Raw genomic sequence first — 26,379 nt, forward strand, 5'->3', positions numbered from 1 at the left:
AACCTTTTGTAACATTACCCCAATACCCCCATGCATATGGGATATATTGAGCATGGTGATCAGATCATGATATGAATAAACATAACAGTTTAAATAATGCACCATTAAGGCCTTTTCGCGAACCACCATGAAAATTTCGGGGAGGGGGCTGAAGCCCCCCGAGCCCCCCCCCCCCCCCGGCTACATGCCTGCTCCCACCAAAAACCCTCCTCTGCTGTGATTGGGCAGCCTCTCAGTCAAGAGGTGGGCTTTTTCTGAGACTCCAAGCAGGGAGGGGAAAGCAGGCGTGCTTGGTGCACGGCAACGTGGTGCAAATGTGTGATGAGGGAGAGCGTGTGAGGGTGGAGGGAGGCTCACGCCTGTGAGTGCCTTCAAGGCATGGAGGTTCTGTGTAGGAAGTTTGGCCCAATTCTATCATTGATTGGATTCAGAATGCTCTTTGATTGTAGGTAAACTATAAATCCGAGCAACTACAACTCCAAAATGTCAAGATCTATTTTCCCAAAATTCCATCAGTGTTTATATTTGGGCATATTGAGTATCTGTGCCAAGTTTGGTCCAGATCCATCATTGTTTGAGTCCACAGTGCTCTCTAGATGTAGGTGAACTACAATGCCAAAATTCAAGGTCAATGCCCACCAAACCTTTCCAGTATTTTATGTTGGTAATGGAAGATCTGTGTGCCAAGTTTGGTTCAATTCCATCGTTAGTGGAGTTCAGGATGCTCTTTGATTGTAGGTGAACTATAAATCCCAGCAATTACAACTCCCAAATGACAATGGGCTGGGCTTTAGCACAGCTAGAGCTGGGCTTTAGCACAGCTGGTAAATCACCAGCAGCAATAAGATCTTACCAACCTAAAGGTTGCCAGTTCGAAGCCCAGGTCAGGGTGAGCACCCAACTGTTAGCCCAGCTTACTGTCCACTTAAAGCAGTTTGAAAACAGCTTAAGAGCTGTAAGTACAGAAATTAGGTACCGCTTAAAGTGGGGGAGGTTTTTTTTTTTTTTGGCACTATACAAGGAAATACCAGAAATATCAGAAATATCAGAAATGGCAATGACTAAAAGGAAGGAGGGAGTCTGTGAGTAGCCTTTGGGCTGATATGCGTGGGATACAAATGTTGCAAATAAATAAATAAATAAATAAATGGCTCTTTATCATAGAGCAGTGGTTCTCAACCTTCCTAATGCCGCGACCCCTTAATACAGTTCCTCATGTTGTGGTGACCCCAACCATAAAATATTTTTGTTGCTACTTCATAACTGTCATTTTGCTACTGTTATGAATTGTAATGTAAATATCCGATATGCAGGATGTATTTTCATTCACTGGACCACATTTGGCACAAATACCCAATATGCCCAAATTTGAATACTGGTGGGGTTGTGGGGGGATTGATTTTGTCATTTAGGAGTTGTAGTTGCTGGGATTTATAGTTCACCTCCAATCAAAGAGCATTCTGAACTCCACCAGCAATGGAAATGAACCAAACTTGGCACACAGAACTCCCAGAAAATATTGGAAGGGTTTGGTGGGCACTGACCTTGAATTTTGGAGTTGTAGTTCACCTACATCCAGAGAGCACTGTGGACTCAAACAATGATGGATCTGAACCAAACTTGACATGAATACTCAATATGCCCAAATGCGAACACTGGTGGATTTTGAGGAAACTAGACCTTGACATTTGGGAGTTTTAGTTGCTGGGATTTATAGTTCGCCTACAATCAAAGAATATTCTGAACCTCACCGATGATAGAATTGGGCCAAACTTCCCACACAGAACCCCCATAACCAACAGAAAGTACTGTGTTATCTGGTGGTATTTGGCGACCCCTCTGACACACTCTTGCAACCCCCCCCCCGGGGGGTCCCGACCCCCAGGTTGAGAAACACTGTCATAGAGGATGGAGCTACAGCACCCCTCTGTGTCCAGAACTAAGCACAAACTCCAGAGCACCAAAGTTGGATGCCACCACAACATCCCTCTGCCTGTCTGTTTGTCCTTTCTGTTGCAACAGCATTGAATGTTTATCGTGTATGTGTTCTGTGATCCACCCTGAGTCCCCTTGCGGATATAGGGCAGAATATAAATAAAGTATATTATTATTATTATTATTATTATTATTATTATTAAAATCAATCTCCCACTCAACTCCTACCAGTATTCAAATTTGGTCCAGTAAATGAAAATACATCCTGCATATCAGACATTTACATTACAATTCATAACAATAGCAAAATTACAGCTATGAAGTAGCGACAAAAATAATTTTATGGTTGGGGGTCACCACAACATGAGGAACAGCATTTGGAAAGTTGAGAAACATTGTCCTAAAGATATTAGACAAATAAATGAAAGGATGTTTGAACTGTTGTTGTTCATTCGTTCCGTCGTCTCCGACTCTTCATAACCTCATGGACCAGCCCACGCCAGAGCTCCCTGTCGGCCGTCACCACCCCCAGCTCCTTCAAGGTCAGTCCAGTCACTTCAAGGATGCCATCCATCCATCTTGCCCTTGGTCGGCCCCTCTTCCTTTTGCCTTCCACTTTCCCCAGCATAATTGTCTTCTCCAGGCTTTGCTGTCTCCTCATGATGTGGCCAAAGTACTTCAACTTTGTCTCTAGTATCCTTCCCTCCAATGAACAGTTGGGCTTTATTTCCTGGAGGATGGACTGGTTGGATCTTCTCGCAGTCCAAGGCACTCTCAGCACTTTCCTTCAACACCACAGTTCAAAAGCATCGATCTTCCTTCGCTCAGCCTTCCCTAAGTCCAGCTCTCACATCCATAGGTTACTACAGGGAATACCATGGCTTTGACTATACGGATCTTTGTTGCCAGTGTGATGTTTGAACTATAAATATATAATACAATACATACAGTATATATGATGCTTAGTGATTCTAGACTGGGGTGGGGTGGGGTGGATTTTATGTCTACAACCAGAAGGTTAAAACAGAGATGTCCTATTTTTGCCTATGTTTTGTTTGTTTGATTTACTGCCAAAGCTCTGTTCATTCTGAGCTTATTCACATTCAGTCCTGAACTACTTATGACTTCACTGGAGATTTTTTTTATTTATTGTTATTTTTATGCTTGCCTTCTCTACAATCAACAACACCTGACACTAATTTATACTTCAAAGACATTTTTTGTCAAAATACAATTTCATCATCATATGCCATGCATTACCAAGTCAAGCAGAGTAATGCAACCGAATGCAAACCTTAATAGAATACTGAGCGGGGACTGAAAGGCAGGATATGAATAAAAATACAATTTCCTAAACAATTTACTTAAAGGCACCGCTGTTCTTAAGGAAAATGGCTTTGCAAATATTCTGATGGGGAAGCATTACAGCTAGTGATAACAATCCAAAGTGACTGTTATTTGAGATAGTTGTTGTTTCCCTTCTAAAGACAGTTGTCACAAGAAATGTTGGTTATGAAAGGATTCCTGCCTGGGAAGCTAAACAAACGATTGTAATGCAAATACCCAAATACACTCCAGGGCACTTGAGAGATAGAGTTCTTTCAGTTTAACGTAATACGAAAATACTAAAAGTGACACCAACAGAAATAGATGAATTTGTGCATATCAATCAAAACAATTCCCCGAAGCTAGGAAGAATACACAATGTTTCTTAAATGCATTCACACACATAGCGCCAAAGCAGGCAATTGGCACACTTGTAAAGAATGGCATATGAGGCAGCAACAAAGCAGGCCCTACTCTGTGTATAAGAGGATTTAACGTCATGCAAGAGTCTTTATGGTGTTTCACAAGGAGAGTAATTCTCATATTCACAAGCAGGTGAGCAACAACCAGTCCAATACCAGCACCATGATATCAGAAACCAGACCCCCAATTTATACATACATACATACATACATACATACATACATACGTCATCCCCTGCCACACGTAGCTGTGGCCCAGTATGTGTATATGTGTTTTGTATGTTTACGTTATGTGTATGTGTGTTTGTGTGTGTTATACACATATGTGTTATATGTATATGTGTATATATATTTGTGTATATGTGTATATATGTGTGTTTGCATATATATGTGGTTTTGTATATGTGTTGTAATTTTTTTTGTTTTTTGACTTTTTAAGTCCCTTCTGCTGTGTTTTTCAGTGTTTTTATGAGCGACGGTCACTCGTTGGCATGATAGGTGTCTTGTGACCAAATCTGGTGACAATTTGTCCAGCTAGCCTGGCAGTGCCGTCAGCTGAGCCCAAGGGGCTTCCAAAGCTGGGAGTAGCACAGGCGACGAGAAGGAGGAGGCTGCTGCCTAGTGGGCAGAGTCTCCTCCTGCTTGCTGTCTCTGCTGCTCTGGCTTCCGAGCTAGACGGATAGCTTTGCAGCCAATTAGGAGCTGGTGCGGGTTTCTTGAATAGCTGTTAAATAAAATAAAAATGCTCTGTATTCACTTTGCAGTATGTCAGTACTTTGGAGTGATTTCTCCACTGACATCCTCTCTGGTCGGTGAGAATGAATATCTGGTTTTTGCCTTCTAACTGTCTGTGTTTTGTGAATTAGCTAGACACAGAGGCAGCCCTAGGTAATTTTCAATGGGAGTTCTATTTGGTTCAATTCCATCATTGGTGAAATTCAGAATGCGCTTTGATTTTAGGTGAACTATACATCCCAGTAACTACAACTCACATTTGTCAAGGTCTATTTTCCCCCAAGAGCGCCTCAAAAGCGCCCCTGGGCAAAATCAACTATACTGCAAATGCTTACTTTGTGTAATGGGTTGAGCCGCCCCTGGCTAGACACACCGGGTTTCTGAACCTGTGGTTCTTGAGAATGCTGAAATCACATTACAAATACTTGCATAAGGGTATAACAGAGAAATAAAGGAGGCTTAGCTTTCTTTGGCTAAAACACATAAAGTATGTTTACTTACAAACAGGCATGTAGCCGGGGGGGGGGGGGGCTCGGGGGGCTTCAGCCCCCCCCCCCCGAAATTTTCATGGTAGTTTGTGAAAAGGCCTTATTGGTGCATTATTTAAACTGTTATGTTTATTCATATCATGATCTGATCACCATACTCAATATATCCCATATGCATGGGGGTATTGGGGTAATGATACAAAAGGTTTGCTAGGCTAGACCCTCTTTCACTCAGACTCAGCCCCCCCCGAAACTCAGCCCCCCCCCGAACCCTCCCTGAAAAAAAATTCAGCCCCCCCCCCCCCCCCCGAAACGAAATCCTGGCTACGGGCCTGCTTACAAATGCTATAGGATTCATAGCATCTCACATTGCAAGGCACTGTAACATATACCTGCTGCATTCCCTAAGCATATGTGAGAAAGAACTAAAGACTACAAAAATGAAGGACAAACAAACTGAATAAAGGAAGAGAAAAGACATGGTAAATCCATGAAATGGCATGAGTATGTGCTATACCCAAACTCTTAGAAAGGCATGCAGTTACCCAGAGGGGACAATGATTAAGTATGGGCATGCTAATATTGCTTAACGATAGAGAAGAGGATTTAATTTCTCTGTATTATGGGAAGCTGGAGTACAGGACTGACGCACTACACTTGTCTGCAAAGGAAGGTGTCATAATGGAAAGGGTTGTATCCTGTAATTGCTACCCTTTCTACACTGCCAGATATTCCAGATTATCAAAGCTATTAATCCTCATTATCTGCTTTGAACTGGATTTTATGAGTCTACACTGCCATATAATCCAGTTCAAAGCAGTGACCCTTTCACACAGCCCTATATTCCAGAATATCAAGGCAGAAAATCCGACATTATTTGTGTGTGGACTCAGATAACCCAGTTCAAAGCAGATATTGTGGGACTTTCTGCCTGGATATTCTGGGATATAGGGCTGTGTGCACATATCCTCCTCTGTATGGCTTGTTTAGAAAAAGGAGTGGCATATGCTGATATTTTGGGTCCAACCATCTTCAGTCCTTGGCCTCTAGCTCTGTTGCAGAACGTTATACATTACAGATATTGTTTGGCCAGTTCACAAACAAATGCAACACAAAAGGCAGTAGAAAACAATAACAACCATTCAGATTAAAAACACAGAGCACAAAACACGTTTAATTAGAAACAGAAACTGTATTCTATTTCCCAAAATATTTATTTTTATGTGCAATAGTCACCAAGGGCCCCTGAGTTGACTTAGATCGACAGCATAGACGAAACAGGGGAATATTTTTAATTCTTCCCTCTTGTGCCATTTCTGTGATCTCAGATACTTTCTCCCCTATTTAGAAAAGGGTGATACAAGTTTCTCAACTGAAATCATTAAATGGAACCAAAAAAAGTCTCTTAGTGAAAAAGAAACCAGCCCCCCTTCCCAATATTTTTAGTCTTGATATTGCAGATTTGAATATTCGTGGATTTGATTAAAATGCAATTCTGTGGTCAGCTTCCACTGGAAACTAAGTATAGAGCTATTCTGGAAGACCTAGAAATTCCTAGAGAGATTTTCTCTTAGCTAAAAAATAGCAATTTCTTTTTTTTTCTTTTTCTTTTTTCATTTTCATTGGAGTCTTGTGCCCCTAAGCCAAGTGAAAGTAGATGGCTGACTGTACACAGAAATATCCAATATAATATCTGGTTTAACTTCTCTGGGACCACTCCAAGTATTTCAAAGCTCTCATATTGCAGTTTCAAAAAGTCAGATCTAAAAAAATTGGGAGACTTTATTCCTTGGCTATATTCATTTTATACAGCATATCTTCATAGTCAAAACATGTATTGGAAGTTTCATTTTGAATAATACAATTGTAGCCCATGGTAGTGCAAAAAATCAGCTTTATGGTATTATCTTGCATATTTAGGATATTTTAACTGGTTGTGGACTCTTTATCTTTAAAGCAACATTTGCAAAACTGACCAGTGCAATTTAACATCTTATTAGTTACCTGTTCCAAAAAAGAAAAATATCGGCCTATAGGTTCATCAGTGGCACTTGCCCAACACATGTGGGGAAGCATGATGTTGCATCTTCCCCCTGTGCTAGCCCTGTTGTTCCTAATAAAACACGGGAAGGCTTCCGTGTTGCCAGCGTAGCGTCATAGGACACTTGCACCCTGGTTGAGCCATGAAACCCTGCTGGAAGAGCCTACATTGTCTGGTGGGTGGTGTGGGGCTCCATGGCTCAACTGGAGCAGAAGCATCCTACAATTCTGAAAATCAGTGTTATGATGAGGTCCTGAGTTTATTAGTCTGAGAGGCCTACGAGTGCCTCTCCCAGAGCTTTGACAGTGCCAAACACTTCATAATGCGGCTCCTGATAGTCAGCCAGCTGGACACAGTCCAGACGGAGAGCCTGCCCTACACCCAGTACCTCAGCATGATCGAATTCCAGATCTCCTGTGCCAAGAATATCCACAATGCCCTCCTGGAGTGCTCCAACAAGATCACCAGAAAAGTACTCTCTCAGGGACTTATGTAGCCACTAAACAGAACTAAATGGCAAGGACATCTCCCACCAACATTGTTTCCAGTCCCAGACTCTGTTTGCATCTTGCCTTTTCTTAGAGCTTGACTGCTAAGCAAGAACAGGGCCAATTGAGCTGCAGACCCCTTCAGCTTGCTCCCAATGAAATGTGGTAGTTTGGTGAGGTATAGCTTAGTCTTCAAACACTCTCAGGGTGCTTCCAGACAGGCCGTTATCCCAGGAGCATCCGCGTTTAAAAAACACGGATGATCCTGGGGACCTGTTCATACCAAACCCAGGAAGTACGCGATTTCTGGGGTAGGTGTCCAAATGTTGTACTTGGACTTCCCATTACAACGGTGGGACACCATAGCCCCCACCTCAAAAGCCCTAAACCCCTTTTAAAGGTAAGGAAAACTTATCCGGCATCCATTACAGTCTTGCCGGAACTCTCCCAGCGCATAGAAATGATGCACCAGGAGCGCTGGTTCTGGCAAGACTGTAATGGAGGCCAGGTAAGTTTTCCTTACTTTTAAAAGGGATTTGGGGGCTTTGGGGGTGGGATTCCCCCCCATTCCAGAAAACTATGGGAATGGTGTCTAGACTGCAGTCCAGACACCGGAAGTACTGGGTTTATCCCGTGCCTTCCAAAAAGGCGTGGAATAAATCCACAATCAAATTAATTTGCCACAAACCAGTTCAGTAATACTATCTAAAATGTTTATTAAGGAAAGCAGATAAAAAAAAGGGGGGGGAAGGGGCAATTCCAAAAGGTTCAGTAGAATAGAAAGTACAAAATTGTAGTAATCCCAAAATGTCAAAGAAGATAAAATCAAGAGAACCAAAATCCACAGCAGTTCTTCATACATAAATCCATAAACATGAAAACAGGAACTTTCCCAAGGTAAACACTTTCAGGAAACAAAAGCAGGAATCATAACAGGAAACATGAGAATACTTGAATCCAGAATTTGAGAGCAGAGACAGGAGAGCCATTCCTTATGGCAACGGTGTGTCTTGTGAGAGGCTTGAAGCCCGAAACACTTAATTTAAGCCCATCCAGGTGCCCATGAAATCATGCCAAACATCCTGGGCCTTCGAAGTCTTATTTCGAATTCTTCGAGAATATCTCATTTGTCTATTCTTCACTCCTTGTGTTCTCAAGCATAATCTAGTTTTCCGAGAACACTCCCCATTTGTCCAAGGCCTTTTCTTAAGGGAACTGGAACTTTCACTTTTTCCTGTTGCCTGGAAATGAGCACAGGAATCCACAACATTGGTCTCATCCACCTGCAACTCTCTCCGAACACTCAGACTTCTCACTTTGAAACCCATCATCACCTGCATTATCTGACCTGTCATCAGAAAAATCCCCCAACACTTGCTGAGCTACAACACAGTGGCTCTCTATAGTTTCAGGCAGAATTCTTTCCTAGCATTCACTCTAAACCTCTGGTGGTTCTCCACTCACACATTGACCCTACCGAGTTCTCCAAATTGGGATATCCTTCACAGATTAAAACCAGGAGACATGTGACCAAGGAACATTCAAGATTGGTCAAAGTTATTATTAAGAAAGAACACACAAGCTAGGAGAAGCTACAGCAATTTGCTTTTGCCTGAGCCTGCTGGGAAAGGCAAAGATTTTTGCTGAGTTCTGTAATATGTACTCTTCAAACATTGAAGAAGAGAGCAAGAGAACTGCAGATTCAAAACAAAGGATTAACCAAATCAAATAAACTGTGGAGTAACTGGTGCAACAAGTGAGTTTGTGAACCAACAATTAGGAAATTATTGATATGTTCTTAGAGAAAGGCACAAATTTGCTAAAGTTACTTCCTCTAACAGTGCTGAGAAACTTCTCAGTGAGCACCCTCCCACCCTCTCCCGTCTTCAACGATGAAGTATCTAAAGCAAATATGATTTAGCAGAATGTAGCAGCTTTATTATAAATTTATCTCACCAATACATACTTGATTTACATAAAACAAGTGTTCTCATGCTGTCATGTTTAATTCTGTATGGTAAAGAAAAGACAAATAGAGCTGCTACCACCCTAGCAAGAGTCTGTTGGTTGGGCCTCATCTTTTATGAAAAATGCATGAGCACCATGTCAACAGATGGAAGCATTTAAGTGTGGCACTATGTTTTCAAACAATGATGAGAGCCACATGTAGAATTCTCTTCCGAAAAAAAGCAAAGCCAAGCTAAGCTCTTTCTTGTCAATGAATATTAAAATTAAGCTCCCTGAAGCTCCTGTTGGCACTTCATCAGCATCACAAAAATCTTGTAAAGCAGTGCTGTTGTGACATCAAAAGACAACCTGACTAAATGGCACTACCTTGTGTGACTGTGAAGCAGAAAAAAACAACTCTGTATGCTTTTCCACAATGCCCTGCCTCATGCACAGAGGAAGAACTGTTTAAAGCTACAGACAGTGAGGTCACTGTTGCCTGTTTTTGGTCTAAAATTATTTAGCCTCTTGTGTTCCCTGTATTTTATCAGTTTTAGGAGCCCTCGGTGGTGCAATGAGTTAAACCTTTGTGTCAGCAGGACTGAAGACCGACAGGTTGGGGGTTCGAATCCGGGGAGAGCGCAGATGAGCTCCCTCTGTGACCTCCAGCTCCCCATGCAGGAACATGAGAGAAGTCTCCCACAAGGATGGTAAAACATCTAGGCATCCCCTGGGCAACGTCCTTGCAGACAGCCAATTTTCTCACACCAGAAGCGACTCGCAGTTTCTCAAGTCACTCCTGACACCCACACAAAAATCAGTTTTATACTTATTTATGCAATGCTTTTGGCACAAAATAAAAAAGTATCAGAAAATGTATTGTCGAAGGCTTTCATGGCCGGAATCACTGGGTTGTTGTAGGTTTTTTCACTACCTCTGAGGATGCTTGCCACAGATGCAGACGAAATGTCAGGAGAGAATGCCTTTAGACCATGGTCATATAGCCCGAAAAAACCTACAACAACCCAGTATCAGAAAAGCTGGTATGTGGGTTTTCTTGCAGCAATGGAGGGGTGTTTGTTCCTGGAGACTTACATTATTGTGTCTATAGCGATTTGAAAAGGCACAAGCGTTTTTCCTGCTAGTTACTAATTTTGTTTACAAAATAGTATAGGCTTCATATTGTGATAGACAGTATGTGTTCTTCTTGCTAGTAAATTAGAATCTCACTGGACTCCCACTTTGGCTGGATCTACACTGCCATATGATCCAGTATGTGATTTCACATTATGTGCTTTGAACTGATTTTTTCATATCACACATACATATTATTAGTTCACAATAAAAAAAGTTTGCTAACACATGTTGAAGTGTTCTTCTTTCTTGTGGTGTAGAAATGTATCACCATTCACCCCGTGTTATTGATTGGTTCACCTTAGTATTTGCCATAAGTCCAAAGGCATACAGCATGTCCAGGGCTTTAGCTAGTACTCACAAAAACACTGATAAAGCCATTTTTTTATTTCACCTGTGGTAATAAGTGGTGATAAAAAGGTTCAGTAAATCTGTGGATAAAACAAGCATTAGAAGCTGCTGTTCTAAAGACACTTAACGGCTGGGAGTAAGCCTTATTGGACACAAGGGAACATGGCATCACAGCTTATATGGTAGGTTTATTTGAAGTGAGAGGAGTCATGGTGATGCGAAGTTTGAAGTAGTCCACTGGGAAATGTTTCCTTTTCTTTTTTTCTTTTTTTTTGGTTCTTTTTTTTTGTTTTCCAAATATATGGTACCCCTACCTAGTGGCTGAGGATGGACTCTTAAACACTAGAGAAAGCACATAATTATTACTGATAATTCAAAATATATATTACGTGCTCTTGACTGTTTTGCATTGTGATCCTTATGTAGTCTGAGTTTAGGTACTACAGAGAGACAGTGAAAGTTGTCCAAATTCCACTTACTGAGAAGCAGCTACTGCAAACGAAAGAGGTCAGCTCTCCTGTTGCTCAGGAAGCAGTTGGCTGATGATCCATCACTTGAGTGAACTCAAACATGAAGGAGAATTGCAATGGGATCCTGTTTTTGCCTATTTCACTGGAGATAGTTCATAGGAGGAAGTGAGGTCCTAACTGCCAAAGGAACAGACCCTGGGCAATTGCAGAAGCTGCTTCCCAGTATGTAGTAACTGGAGGATTGGGACAGGATTACTGTGTAGCAAAGGCATGGGCGAACTTCAGCCCTCCAGGTGTTTTGGACTTCAGTTCCCACAATTCCTGACAGCCAGTAAGCAGGCTGGGATTTCTGGGAGTTGAAGTCCAAAACAACTCGAGGGCTGAAGTTTGCCCATGCCTGGTGTAGCATGTTTATGCATATGTAAATCCCCAAAACAATTTTACCATCCATTGATATAGGATTTTATTGTCAAACGCTGCTATCCCATGGCATTTATGCAAGTAACTTACCAGAATGGCGACCTTTGCTATCACTCCTCTTCATTCACCATGCAACTGATCTGTGGTCCCACAGCAGTACTTCCCATTAGCAGTGTAATTCCACCCCCCTCCATGTGCTTTTAATGTTTTTTAATAAGAGCAAATTCACATGTCTTTGTTGATATCTGCACATAAGTTGTGTTACAGATAACATTTTTAACATTTAAAAAGTGTGTGGGGGGGGGGGAGTATGCAGCTTTCCCAAGTTGGGGTGTGTATGGTCCTCAGACCTCTGCTGCTGTCGGAGACTAAATCTGGGGCCATTAGCATGCAGATAATGCATTATATCTCTGAGCTATAAACACTCTTCTTCAGACTATATACCTAAAGTGGGCAAACTTGGCCCTCCGGGTGTTTTGGACTTCAACTCCCACTATTCCTAACAGCCAGTAGGGTGTTAGGAATTGTGGGAGTTGGAGTCCAAAACACCTGGAGGGCCAAAGTTTGCCCATGCCTGTTATAAACAAAGCTTCATCAAACTTCATAGATCATACTATATCAGGCATGAGCAACCTTCGACGGACCGGATGTTTTGGACTTCAACTCCCAGAAATCCCAGCCAGCTGTTAGGAATTGTGGGAGCTGAAGTCCAAAACACTTGGATGGCTAAAGTTTGCCCATGCGTGTACTATATTGTACACTAGATAGACATGCATGTCAAACAGAGTTTTGATACTGTTCTTGGAACTGTAGTAAAAAAAGGTAATTATACAAATTTTAGTATTGTCAACAAATGCATTATTAGCCTTCAGAGGATAAGTTGATGGTACTATCCTGAAAATGGCTCTAGACATTGTAAACAGCCACTTGTGAAGATCATAGAAACATAAAGTTGGAAAAGACCATAAGGGCCATCCAGTCCACCAGTCATGTATCATGTTCTGCAGTTGATGGTGGTAGATGCTGCTGGTTTTCCTCTAGGCTTGTGGATTTTTTGTATCCTGACCTGTCTCCTGTACTCTTGGAACCACAGAACCTTGAATCTTTGGACTGGCTTTTGACTACGGTATAGACTCTTGATCCCTGGACTTCGCTTATTGAATTCTCGGCATTAGACCACTGGACTGGACCTTTTTACTACGGTGTTATCTTGAACCTGCAACAGTGTTTGCTGTCAGTTTTTGTTTTATATTCTGTGGCTGAGTGCTATCTTTATGTTTTGGACTATTAAAACAGCAAGACAGTAAGTGCTGCTTTAATTAAACTGTTTAAACACAGACTGGGAGATTGTTTGGTTCATCTCTACCTGAATAAGGCAGAACCCTGGCACTGTGACAGAATACTTTTCTCCCCAAGATCAATCTCAAGGCTAGCTCCTTATATCCAGAAACATATCTCTTGCATACCTCCATCCTTAATTGCTTTCACCCATGAACTCTTACTCATAGATTACTCAATCCTTTAGAACTAAGACTTACATTAACCCTTCCATCACCAACTGCTAGGCCTGCCACCACCAACCACCATCAACTGCAGAACATGATACATGACACCATCCCCCTACCTGAATTTTCAGTGTTGGCTTGATTTGCAGAGTGTCCTTCCGACAATATACAATAATTACAGACCAAAAGTGAGAATATAAATGAGATCTAAGATACGTTTCCTGCACCATTCAAATACATTTGTGAGATAGGCGTCATTTTTTTATCTGGAATCTAAAAGAAGTGACAAAAAGAGAGATGTATCCATGTTTTTGATATATATTTTTTAAAGAGCACTTCTCTTTATTACATTTTCTAGAATTTTTTCTAAATGTCAAAATCTTCAAACCAACATTTCATTACGAGCATGTGTTCTCATTCACCTTGCAATTGCTAGTTCTGTTTTGGAGTCATTTCCTGAGATGTTGCACTTTATAAAATGTATGATTTATGAATATGCGGCTTTGATCCTTTGCAATGGACTGTGGGAGAAATGGCTCAATAAAATGTTATTAAAGAAAAATCCATAATGTTTCATATGTTGTGCTCATTTCAGAGAGCAAGGAGCCCGGAGAAACTTTAATCAATCATATGGTAAGCGCCCGCTAGATGCACTTGGCAGGTGTCACAGGGAAAACTTCTCAGATGCCTTGCGTCAGCCCAAGTTCACCACGACAAACTGTCACCTCCACGAAGAGATGGAGGAACATCCTTGGTCAAAAGCAGTACTCCACCAATCTACCTAAACCTTTGAACTCAAGCAGCACCATTTACCTTGTTTCACACTGGGAGACACAGGGTCCTTCATTTAGTACACAATGCTCAAAATGTTGCTTGAATTTTGATAACATTTACTGAATTTATTGTCAAAGGCTTTCATGGCTGGAATCACTGAGTTGTTGTAGGTTTTTCGGGCTATATAGCCTGAAAAACCTACAACAATTCAGTGATTCCAGCCATGGAAGCCTTCGACAATACAATGAAAGCATTGTTTTCCAGTATAAATTCTGCCCCTCCTCTGACATTGTCCTTTTGGTCCTCCAATTTCTAGCATTGCGGTGACTTAACCCTTCAAGCAGGCCTGTAGCCGGGGGTGGGGTGGGGGTGGGGGTTAGGGGATCAGCCCCCCCCCCCAAATTTTCAGGTTAAAAAAACCCTAATTTTTTGGCTATTTTTGGATTTACTAACCTTGCATACCTTGTATCTTATACCTTTTATAAGGGTCTTTGGACTGTATTAAAAATGTTGCTGTTGTGTTATCGAACTACTCTTCATGATTTGCTTTAAAAAGTTTCAAACCCCCACCCCCCATTTTTTTTCTGGCTACGGCCCTGCCTTCAAGTCAGCATTAAGTTTGATCATTCCTGGATTTGATTGACATTGAATCTTTAGGTCCTCCAATGCAAAGCTATGGTCAGCTAGCTTCTGACTCTACAGCACATGTATTCCAGGAAAAAGGGGCATGCAAAGTTACAGAGGGAATAGGAATCCAGCAAACATATGCTGTACTATCTCCATTTCTACAATGGGAGAAATGGGGGGGGGGGGGGGTGAAAGACATCGAAATGTTATTTGACAGGAGCAATGTTCTCATTTATGTTGCACATACACCTCTGAGTTGAAATTATTTGTTTTAGCACATGATGACAACAACCCAAGAAGCGCCTTACCGTCATGGACTCCTCGCCTGTTTTTATCTCTCTTTCCAGACAGAGATGTAGTAGACCCAGGCTTCCGGGATCAGCGCACTGGTAGTTTTCATTCAGCAGAGGTTATAGTGTTACTCCTGACACCTCAATCCAATGACTTGTCCCTTCTGCCCTTAGCTGCAATCCTCACAGACATTGAGCATGGGTGAGAGGTAGGCTTTTCCAGTAACAACATATTGTTGGAACCTATCCTTATTGTGATGTAAAATAATTCTGGTTGCCTCATCATTAAGTGAGCAGTGAAGACCCACTGGATTTACAAAAGGCTTGCTCCTAGTGGAGATAAAAACTGGCAGAACAAATTAATTGATGTGGGAAGTCTTACCTTTCTGGGTAAGATACACCACCACACTGCTACCACTAACATGTCCTGCCATTTATGGGACTTTTGTGCATCCCTATGAGTTTTGAGACAAATCCTTCATGTGGCAATGCAGCCACAGTTTGAGTACCTGAGAGATAGCGTCTCCAAAGCCATTTCATGCTATAAGCGTCTCACGAGCAGGCTACAGATGCCCTGCCAAAAGTAAATCATCTGGCACATATTGAATCCATTGAAATATTGCCAAAAGTGAACTTCTGAGCATGTTGTACTGACAGTTAATTTGCCGTTCTATGAGACAGCTGCATTTCCCTAAAACATCAGGTAATAAGCCCAGTAAACCAAATTAACTAAGACAAACAAAAAGGGGAATAGCAGTTTTGAATAGTGATCAATGTTGCATGGATTCTGAATGGTGAAAAAGTCAATGACTTTGCGCAGCTTGTTCTTCAACATGGATTTCATTTTGTCTTTTGGAGCCATGTTCAAGCCACCGTAGGCGACGTTATCAATGTCAGTGAAGTTTATCTTTTGATTGTAGCTGGTGGCAGAAGTGGTAAGGACGTTGGTAATGGTGACATCCTCATTTTCTCTGGGAACATCACTGGCAGGACTCTGAAACAGGAGAACGAAAGTGACAGGTGAGGATGTCTATCACTAATAAACAAACTATCAGAATGTACAATAATGCAACTGCAAATGGCAACAGTGGGACGTTTACTACCAATATATCATTGATTTGGGATTTTAAAAAGTAGCTGAAGATAAAATTCATTGATACTATACAGAGTCTAAGAGACCAAATATTAATGCCCTCTTTAGGCTCTCACTGAGCATGTCCTTGTGTTGTCAGGCGTCATTGAATGGCTTCCTATATGTTCTTCCAAACCAAACAGTTGTATTGCATTTTTTAACAAACAAACAAACAAAACACAAAGTTTGCAAGTTTGGTAGTTGATTAAATGTTCTTTGACCAGTTTCTGGCCACTTGGAGTGCCTCTGGTGTTGCCGCAAGAAGGTCCTCCATTGTGCACATAGCAGGGCTCAGGTTGCATTGCAGCAGGTGGTCAGTGGTTTGCTCCTCTCCGCACTCGCATGTCGTGGATTCCACTTTGTGGCCCCATTTCTTAAGGTTGGCTCTGCATCTCGTGGTGCCAGAGCGCAGTCTGTTCAGCGCCTTCCAAGTCACCCAGTTTTCTGTGTGCCCAGGAGGGAGTCTCTCATTTGGTATCAGCCATTGATTGAGGTTCTGGGTCTGAGCCTGCCACTTTTGGACTCTCGCTTGCTGGGGTGTTCCAGTGAGTGTCTCTGTAGATCTTAGAAAACTATTTCTTGATTTAAGTTGTTGACGTGCTGGCTGATACCCAAACAAGGGATGAGCTGGAGATATCACTGCTTTGGTCCTTTCACTATTAGCTATTACTTCCCGGCGGATGTCAGGTGGTGCAATACCAGCTAAACAGTGTAATTTCTTCAGTGGTGTAGGGCGCAGACACCCCGTGATAATGCGGCATGTCTCATTAAGAGTCACATCCACTGTTTTAGCATGGTGAGATGTGTTCCACACTGGGCATGCATACTCAGCAGCAGAGTAGCATAGCGCAAGGGCAGATGTCTTCACTGTGTCTGGTTGTGACCCCAGGTTGTGCCAGTCAGCTTTTGTATGACATTGTTTGTAGCGCCCACTTTTTGCTTGATAATCAAGCAGTGCTTCTTGTAAGTCAGCACGGTCCAGGGTAACTCCCAGGTATTTGGGTGTGCTGCAATGCTCCAGTGGGATTCCTTCCCAGGTGATCCTCAGAGCTCGGGATGCTTGTCTGTTCTTAAGGTGAAAAGCACATGTCTGTGTTTTAGATGGATTAGGGATCAGCTGGTTTTCCCTGTAATAGGCAGTAAGAGCACCTAGAGCTTCTGAGAACTTCTGTTCAACCTCAGTAATGATTTTTGACATCTTGACCACACTCTGATGTCACTTTGCCCTATATGTCCTCAGTTTCATTTGTGAAACACTGGAGGGTATCACAAAAAAAACCCCACTACTTTGCTCTTTTACTACAATGTACAGAAAAAGACACCATTCCTCTTAAAAAAAAGCTGGGTTGTTGCAGGTTTTTTGGGCTGTATGGCCATATTCTAGAAGCATTCTCTCCTGACATTTTGCCTGCATCTGTGAGGTCACAATCTTTGAGTATGCTTGCCACAGATGCAGGTGAAACGTCAGGAGAGAATGCTTCTAGAACATGGCCATACTAGATGTTTCCCCGCGTCATGTGATGGACTCTGTGGGACCCCGTTTCGGCAGCATGGAGAAACAGGGAAAAAACTGTGTCTGATAAGGTATGATAAGTGTCTCTAATATATTATATTTATTATATCCTATTTTATTCACACACATGCACACACACAGAAAGAGAGAGAGAGAGAGAATCTAACCAAAATGTGATGGTTGGGTATAGCTTCCCTTTCAATTTCCCACAATCCCCAAAAACAATGCTGCAACACTGATATTTCTCAGAGTACCTTCTCTGTAAGTAAGACCATCGAAGCCTGATGAAATTAGGACAATGCAGTATACCGAATAGAATTATGTGCAATTTGACCTTGGAACGGCCTTAGACTTTAGATGGTGTGTTTTTAACTTTGAATGTATTTTAACCATTTTAATATGTTGTAATTTTAAACTATTTTAAGGTTAATTTGTTGTTTTGAGGCACTGTGTATGTGCCATTGTAAGCCGCCTTGAGTTCCCCTGATGGGGTAGAAAAGGTAGGGTATAAATATGGCAAATAAATAAATAAACAAACAGGAAACAGATGTACCGAAAGACACTGTGTCCTGGGCTACTTGGAATCTGGAACCAACCCTGACTTTTATAGGTACAAGTGTAAACATAATGTGAATTTATAATCCCAGACCAGTGAAGTGATTTTGGAGCAATGTATTGTCGAAGGCTTTCATGGTTGGAATCATGGGGTTGTTGTAGGTTTTTCGGGCTATATAGCCATGTTCTAGAGGCATTCTTTTCTTACGTTTCACCTGCATCTATGGCCAGCATCCTCAGACCTCACCTCTTAGGATGCTTGCCATAGATGCAGGTGAAACGTCAGGAGAGAATGCCTCTAGAACATGACCATATAGCCCAAAAACCTACAACAACCCAGTGATTTTGGAGCCTTTTAAAATAATGTATGGAGGTGCAGTAGCTTCTTCTCTGGGAAGGTGAGTATCTGTTTGACCATTTCCATCTTTTGCTCACCTTTTCAGGTTTACTGTGTAAACATTTTTGAGACATGATATAGTGTGCGACTGCATATTCCACCAAGGCACCAAATATAAAGCTGAAGCAGATGCCTAGGTAAATATCAATGGCTTTGATAAAACCATTAGTCTTGGTTATTGAGTTGCGTGAGCCCATCATCAGAGTGGTCATCGACAACACTGTTGTTACTCCTGTAAAGCAGAATAGAAAACATGGTCATTTCAAGGCAGATGGGCATTTTGTATTGAAATTTAGTAGAGGGTACTAATGGAACATCATTTTTATGACATGCAGAGACCAATCACTAGCAATTGACTATTATTACAGATCTGAGGACAGCCAGCTAGTCTTCTGAAATCTCACTTTTTTATTTTGTATCAAAAGCATTGCAGAAAGTAGTATAAAACTGATATAAATAAAAGGCTAAATATCTTTTTACCAAAAATGGGTAATAGTGATCGCATTGTCAGTAGCCTCAAACATTTCTTCCTTTGTATGTGAGGCAGGACATTGCGGACAAGCATATACATGCGGAGATGTTTGTTCTGCTACGCCAGTGTTTCTCAACCTGGGGGTCAGGACCCCTGAGGGGTCGTGAGGAGGTATCAGAGGGGTTACCAAAGACCATAAAAAAAGTATTTTCTGTTGGTCATGGGGGTTCTGTGTGGGAAGTTTGGCCCAATTCTATTGTTGGTGGAGTTCAGATTGCTCTTTTATTGTAGGTGAACTATAAATCTCAACAGCTACAACTCACAAATGTCAAGGTCTATTTTCCCCAAACTCCACCAGTGTTCACATTTGGGCATATTGAGTATTTGTACCAAGTTTGGTCCAGATCCATCATTGCTTGAGTCCACAGTGCTCTCTGGATGTAGGTGAACTACAACTCCAAAACTCAAGGTCAATGCCCACCAAACCCTTCCAGTATTTTCTGTTGGTCATGGGAGTTCTATGTGCCAAGTTTGCTTCAATTCCATCATTGATGGAGTTCAGAATGCTCTTTGAATGTGGGTGAACTATAAATCCCAGCAACTACAACTCCCCAGTGACAAAATCAATCCCTCCCCTATCCCCACCAGTATCCATATTTGAACGTATCAGGTATTTATGCCAAATTTGGTCCAGTGAATGAAAATTCATCCTGCATATCAGATATTGTTGTGACTCAGCCTGTGTTTGAGCCTGTATCTGTGATTGGTTTCCCTCTTCCAATGTTTCTGGGTCTGACTTGGATAGTGAACCTGATGTGAGGATGAGATGCAAAATGGAGACACTTTGGACAATAAGGTTACTGCAAACTCTGATTGAGAAGGGTCAGGGGAAGGGCTTTGTTCTCATGAGAAAGTTCCTGTCACAGCCAGGGAAGAAAGTTTACTCGAGTTTGCAAGATAATTTCACACCTGCTGCAGTTAATGAGGAGTAAGATAAGAACAGTTGCCGTCTGGAAATCAGCCAGAACCATCGAGAGGCCCAATGTTTACGCAGGTCAGAAAGAATTTGTCTGTTAAGGCCAAAACCTGGGGGGAGTAGAAACCAGTTTTTTGGGACTTAAATTGAGCTCTTAGAGAATTTTCTCTAGACCAGGCATAGTTTGGAATCATGCTCAAGTCTCCTAGATATTCCTGTTGCATGTGGCCTTGTCTCTAAGGATTCTTGGCTTATCATGGAAACACTTCGTAATACAAGGGATTCTGGACTATGTTCTAGGCTGTCTTCTGTATGAGCTGATGTTCTGGAATATACCTGGCATTCCTTTACACTGCAGGGAAATATATTACAAACTGGTACACAGCTTGTAATGCTGTGATTTTTGTCCTCTTGGTGGTCTTCCATTGACATTCTGGTTGAGGAACCCTTGAGAAGCCATTAAAAAATCCAACCACCTAGGATGACAGTTTATGGGTGGAAATTGCCAGATGTGATTATGTTTGATAGTTAGCATGTAATGATATTTGAAATCTGATAGCACTTCTTAGTTGACTGCTAATGGTATTATCCATCTGACATTGACAGGTTTAGATAGATAACATACGGTGGTAATTAGTAGCAGGCATTTGGCAGCTTATGGGATTTCATATTAGAAGTCTGCCAAAATAAAATAAAATAAAATAATCAAGAGATGCCAATGAGTTGAAAGCAGGCAAAATTGGAGTTGAGAAAAATTACATTCAAGATGTGATTTAAAATCATACACTAAATCTTTCTTATTCCAAATGTCAGCCTGAAAACCTGTCCAATGTCAAATATTTGTGATGATTAGTTTCATCTCTCAAAATAAGGTGCCATGGTGGTGCAATGGATTAAACCCTTGTGCCGGCTGAACTGCTGAACTAAAGGTCGGCAGTTCGAATCTGTGAGCTCCCATCTGTCAGCTCCAACTTCCCATGCGGGGACATGAGAGAAGCCTCCCACAGGATGGTAAAACATCCAGGCATCCCTGGGCAACATCTTTGCAGACGGCCAATTCTCTCACACCAGAAGTGACTTGCAGTTTCTCAAGTCGCTCCTGACATGAGAAAAAAATCTCTTAAAATGTTAATAGGATGAAAATTTAATTTCCTACTTTCAGGGTAACATGAAAAACATGCTGCTCTCCTTCCACTTCTCCACCCACTCTTCATGGCATGTCTATAATAAGCAGAGTTGGAAACAATATTTCTTTGGTTGCGGATCACAGAATCTCTCAGCCAGAAGGTAATATTTATAATATCGAATCATGGATTTATTTCAAGGAATACCTCACCAATACATGTTCTTGCAGGAACCGAATCCAGAGTGATCCAAAAAGAAACCCAAGACAGAATAACCAGCAGAGTGGACGGTACGTAAGTCTCCAGGATGAAATAAAGGATATTTCTCTTGAGTTCAAACTGCAATACCAGTCTTGGGTAATTGCCTATTCAGAGGAAGAAAACACCATCCATGAAGACGTCTAAGGAGAGTAAATGCTCTTAAGCCAAAAAGACGTAAATTTTCCAAGTCAGCAGAGATTCACAATCTCATAACTAGCCAGAAGGAAGAGTTGATATATTTCAGCTTAAGTTGGCACACAAAACAGAAGGCAAGCCCAGTGTTGACCATAAATATAAAGAAAGAAGTATCTCCGTGGCATTACTGTTGGCCTAAGAAGCAACTGAGAAGGCAGATTTATCTGCATGGTTCAGAAACAGAGCACAAGATGCTACCTCTAAGATTCAATTTAGGCATTATATTAAACGTACATGTATTAGACAACATTGTTTTCTTTTCTCTCAACTGGATTCCATCTCTTGGCAATCATATTTGCAAATTAAGCCCATCTTAACCCTTTAATGATAAACTACATAACAGAGTATGCTAAATACAATATACAGTATACTTTCAGTTAATTGATACTCAAGCAATTAAAACTCTCTAGCAATTGGCAAAAAATCAAATAATACTTTTAATAAAAAGTTGTTTTATAATATAGTAAAACAGTATCAATAAGTACCGCTCCGGCGGGAAGGTTACGGCATTCCATGCAGTCATGCTGGCCACATGACCTTGGAGGCATCTACGGACAACGCCGACTCTTCGGCTTAGAAATGGAGATGAGCACCACCCTCCAGAGTCGGGCACGACTGGAATTAATTTCAGTGAAAACCTTTACCCTACCCTAAAACAGTATTATATAATATTGGTGTAGTAAAGGTAAATGTTTCCCCTTGACATTAAGTCTAGTCATGTCCGACTCTGTGAGGTGGTGTTCATCTCCATTTCGAAGCCAAAGAGCTGGCCTTGTGGTAGGCACCTCCAAGGTCATGTGGTCAGCATGACTGCATGGAGCGCTGTTACCTTCCTGCTGAAACGGTTTCTATTGATTTACTCACATTTGCATGTTTTCAAACTGCTAGGTTGGCAGAAGCTGGGGCTAGCAGCAGGAGCTCACCCTACTCCTTGGGTTTGAACTGCTGACCTTTCAGTCAGCAAGTTCAAAAGCTCAGGAGTTTAACCCACTGCGTACCGGGGGCTCCAATATTAATATATTATATATTATATAATACAGTAAAACAGTATAGTATAAGGTATAGCGTTTGTTAGGCTTATTTTTAATACTAACTCTCAAGTAACCAGAAACTACGTTTATCCAGCATCTACTAATCCCCATGGATGTTGGATATCAGAGAGTCTACTGTAAACAGATAAGCAGAATTAGTATGACAAATAGACATATACTATATCACCATTAGAGGGAGCAGCTCTAATGGTGATATAGTGCTAAGTATATTGTCTCATTGGTACTCACAAAACAATAATGCCAGATCGTTTGATGATATAAAATGAACCTGAGTGGGAGGAGTATGGGCCCTTCCACACAGCCCTATGTCCCAGAATATCAAGTCAGAAAATCCCAAAATATCTGCTTTGAACTGGGTTATCTAAGTCCACACTCAGATAATGTGGGATTTTTTCCCTTTATATTCTGGGATATAGGGATGTGTGTAAGGGCCCTCTATCTGTTCCTCAAGCCATTTGACTATTTCCAACAGCAAATGCCCCACATGTAAAACTTTCATCAGGAAATAACTCAAGATCATAGAAAGCTTTATAGCTGGACTGGAGAGCATTACCTGGGGTTAGCAGGCAATGAGCTTTGTTTCCCTATTTGCTTCAACTCACTGTTCAAGTTCATTACCTGTTTCCTGGTGGGACATTGTTGAAAGGGTGCAATACCGTTCCACTGTGTACTGGGAGAGTCGCAGGTTCTCAAGGCCGTGGACAGAATCATTCCCCCTCAACCAGGTGAACAGTACATCGTTTTCATCATATCCCCCTAGAGATGAAGAAATGAAGATTGACAAGAAGATTGATACACCAGGTTAATGAGCAGCACTTGGGAATAATGAACTAAATATGACAATGTGTAAATTGGTCCCACTTCTTAACACTGCAAAAAGAGAACTGTTGAAAGAGTCGATGATAAAATTGGGCCACTGGGGGAGAGGCAATAGGGACGTACAAGATATGCCATGCTTTGTCAAGCTCATGGTTTATTTTAAAAGCATATCCACATTCACTGGGGTTAGGAGCACAGTATCCTTGCAGAAGTGAAAAACTATGCATTAAAATGCTATTTCATTTACCCAAGAGACTATCTCTCTAGGTTTCCCTAGATTCTCCAGCATGACTCTCTGGTCAGCTCTCACCAGAAGAAAAGTTCTGTCTTCCATTAATTTAGAGCAGTGGTGCACAACCTGTGGCCCTCTGGGTCTTATTCCTAGCCATTGGACAAGCTGGATAGGGTTCTGGGAGTTGGAAGTTGAAACATTTGGGGAGCCACAAGTTTGACACCATCCAGCATAACTGTTGCACTCCAGAACAGGAATAACCCTCTGACTTTAAACAACACACATCGAATAGGAAAAAACAATCCTTTTATTGAAGATCAGTTAAAAGCAGCAAAGTAAAAAAGCACTTTAAAGAAATAGGTAAATCCAACTAGATAAGAAGATAAGCAGGAACAAATTAGTCCAAGGTAGAGTTCAACAACGTTCATAAAAACAAAGTCCACACATCTCCAATAAAATCCAGAAAATCAGGAATACATTGATCCAAGGCTTGGATAAGCACTCATGAAATCCAGGAATCCAAAACCATGAACAATAAATATCTTAGCATGAAACTTCAAAGCAAGGTTGCCATAAAACGAGGATGAGAACTTGGCATGATTCTAAATGATGCTTCATCTGACTACACATCCCACACTTGAGACTTTTATCCCCTCGTTAGCTAGGTCACTAGTGGTCAGAAGTTGGTTTCTCTTTAGTTGCAGCTTTGTTATTGCTTTCTGTTGAAGCCTGGCAGAGCGTCTAAGCCTTTGCACAGCTCTCCTGTTTTGACTGAACTCTTCTCGTCTATCTCTCGGCTCGTTATCTATTTGCTCATTAATTTCTGCAGGTGTCAAGCTATTTTCATCATCATCCCCACACCCCTCAGGGATATTCTCGTGGGAAACTACAGGGATCTCCTGGTCATTCTCTGCATCAATATCACTGACCAAACCATTGCCATCTTGAAACTCATCTTGAACCTTATTAACATCATTCCCCACATCTGGAACCTCATTAACATTATTCCCCACATCTGGAACCTCATTACCATCATTCCTCACATCTTGGACCTCATTAACATCATTCCCCACATCTAAAGAACCCTGGTCCTGAAACACAATTACAGGCTGAACTCCAACAATAAGCTCTGGTGGAAGTTGACCACAGAGACACACCGGAGAACCTAGAGATTCCTAGAGATAACATTTTAATCAAATCCGTGAATAATCAACAAGTCAAAACCACAAATGTTTCTGCAGATTCAACCATCCACAACTTGAAAGTATTTTTTAAACATTCCAAAAGGCTTTGTCATTTTATATAAGGGACATTTTTAACTACACCATTGTATGTGTAGGGCTTTAGCACAATGGGCTAAACTGCCAGCTGTAGAAAATCTTGCTGATTGAAAAGTTTGCAGTTCAAGCCCGGGTTGGGATGAGCTCCCGCCATCAACCCAGCTTCTGCTCACCTAGCAAATCAAAAACAGCAATGTGAGTAGATAAATAGGTACCACTTTAAGCAGGGAGGTAATTTTTTGTCATGTGAGGAGCAACTTGAGAAACTGCAAGTCACTTCTGGTGTGAGAGAAATGGCCATCTGCAAGGACATTGCCCAGGGGACGCCCGGATACTTGATGTTTTACCATCCTTGTGGGAGGCTTCTCTTATGTCCCTGCATGGGGAGCTGGAGCTAACAGAGAGAGCCCAACCCACTATCCATGGATTTGAACCACTGACTTTTTGGTCAGCAGTCCTGCCAGCACAAGGGTTTAACCCACTGCACCACCAGGGGCTCCAGTGGGGAGGTAATAAAAGGCGCCCATAAGGACATGCCGATCATTCATTCAGGAGGATGTCTAAGGATAAAAAAGCTCCTCAGCATGGAAGATGGAGCGATAGCACCTCCCAATGGTCAGAGTTGAGCGCAGCTTCAGATGCCGAAGATGGATAAAGATGGGAAAGCCTTTACCTCTATTTATCTATAGCCTGTCTTTGTTCATTGTATAACAGCGTTCAATGTTTGCCTTATATGTGTTCTGTTATCCGCCCTGAGTCCCCTCGGGGAGATAGAGCATAATATAAATAAAGTATATTATTATTTATTATGTAATGGTATCCATTTTGCTATGGGAAGTCCTGGAACCAAATTCCAGTGGATAACAAGGACCCACTGTAACTACATAGTTCACAAATTAATTTTTTCCATTTCTGACTATCAGTGTAAATGGTTTAATTTTTGAGTCAAATACTTCTAGTTCTGTTAGTTAATTACAAATATTTTGTCTCTGCTGGCTTTACTGGACTCTAAAATGCCCACTTAACAGATGCCACACTAAACCAACAGGGTTGATTCATTTCCGCTCCTGATATGGAAGTTATTCCACTTATGCAGGCAATCATCCCAAATCTGTTTCCTAACTAATTATAATATACTTTCCTCTTGAAGGCAAGTAGTGCAGTTTTTTAAAGCTAGCTGTGGGTTAGAAATGGTAAACCAAATATGCAGCTCTATTTAAATTAAAAGGTCGTTTTCTGTAACACTCCCTTTAATTGGCCATTGCTATTTCAACAGGCGCGTGGATATACGTCTAGCATTCAACTGTCCAACAGACTTAGTAGTCCCCACCTTATAAACAGAACTTACTGCAAATACAAGTAATTATTGTACTCTCAGAAATATTAGTTTGCTTTAATCATGCAATAATTTAATGATC

General features: G+C 41.5%; 1 protein-coding gene across 1 annotated transcript in view; it reads right to left on the reverse strand.

Annotated features, from left to right (window-relative positions):
• Positions 1-14,440: 14,440 nt before the first annotated feature.
• GABRP (gamma-aminobutyric acid type A receptor subunit pi) overlaps positions 14,441-26,379 on the reverse strand; it is a 47,591-nt gene continuing 35,652 nt past the window's right edge. Inside the window, exons 7-10 of the mRNA XM_060786209.2 lie at positions 23,249-23,386; positions 21,335-21,487; positions 18,589-18,782; positions 14,441-15,947 (exon numbers count right to left, since the gene is read on the reverse strand). Coding sequence (XP_060642192.2) covers positions 15,645-15,947; positions 18,589-18,782; positions 21,335-21,487; positions 23,249-23,386 — 788 coding nt within the window. The 3' untranslated portion in view covers positions 14,441-15,644. The remainder of the gene's footprint in view (positions 15,948-18,588; positions 18,783-21,334; positions 21,488-23,248; positions 23,387-26,379) is intronic.

Source organism: Anolis sagrei, chromosome 1, assembly GCF_037176765.1.
Source record: "Anolis sagrei isolate rAnoSag1 chromosome 1, rAnoSag1.mat, whole genome shotgun sequence".
In the NCBI taxonomy this organism is placed as follows: Eukaryota; Metazoa; Chordata; class Lepidosauria; order Squamata; family Dactyloidae; genus Anolis; species Anolis sagrei.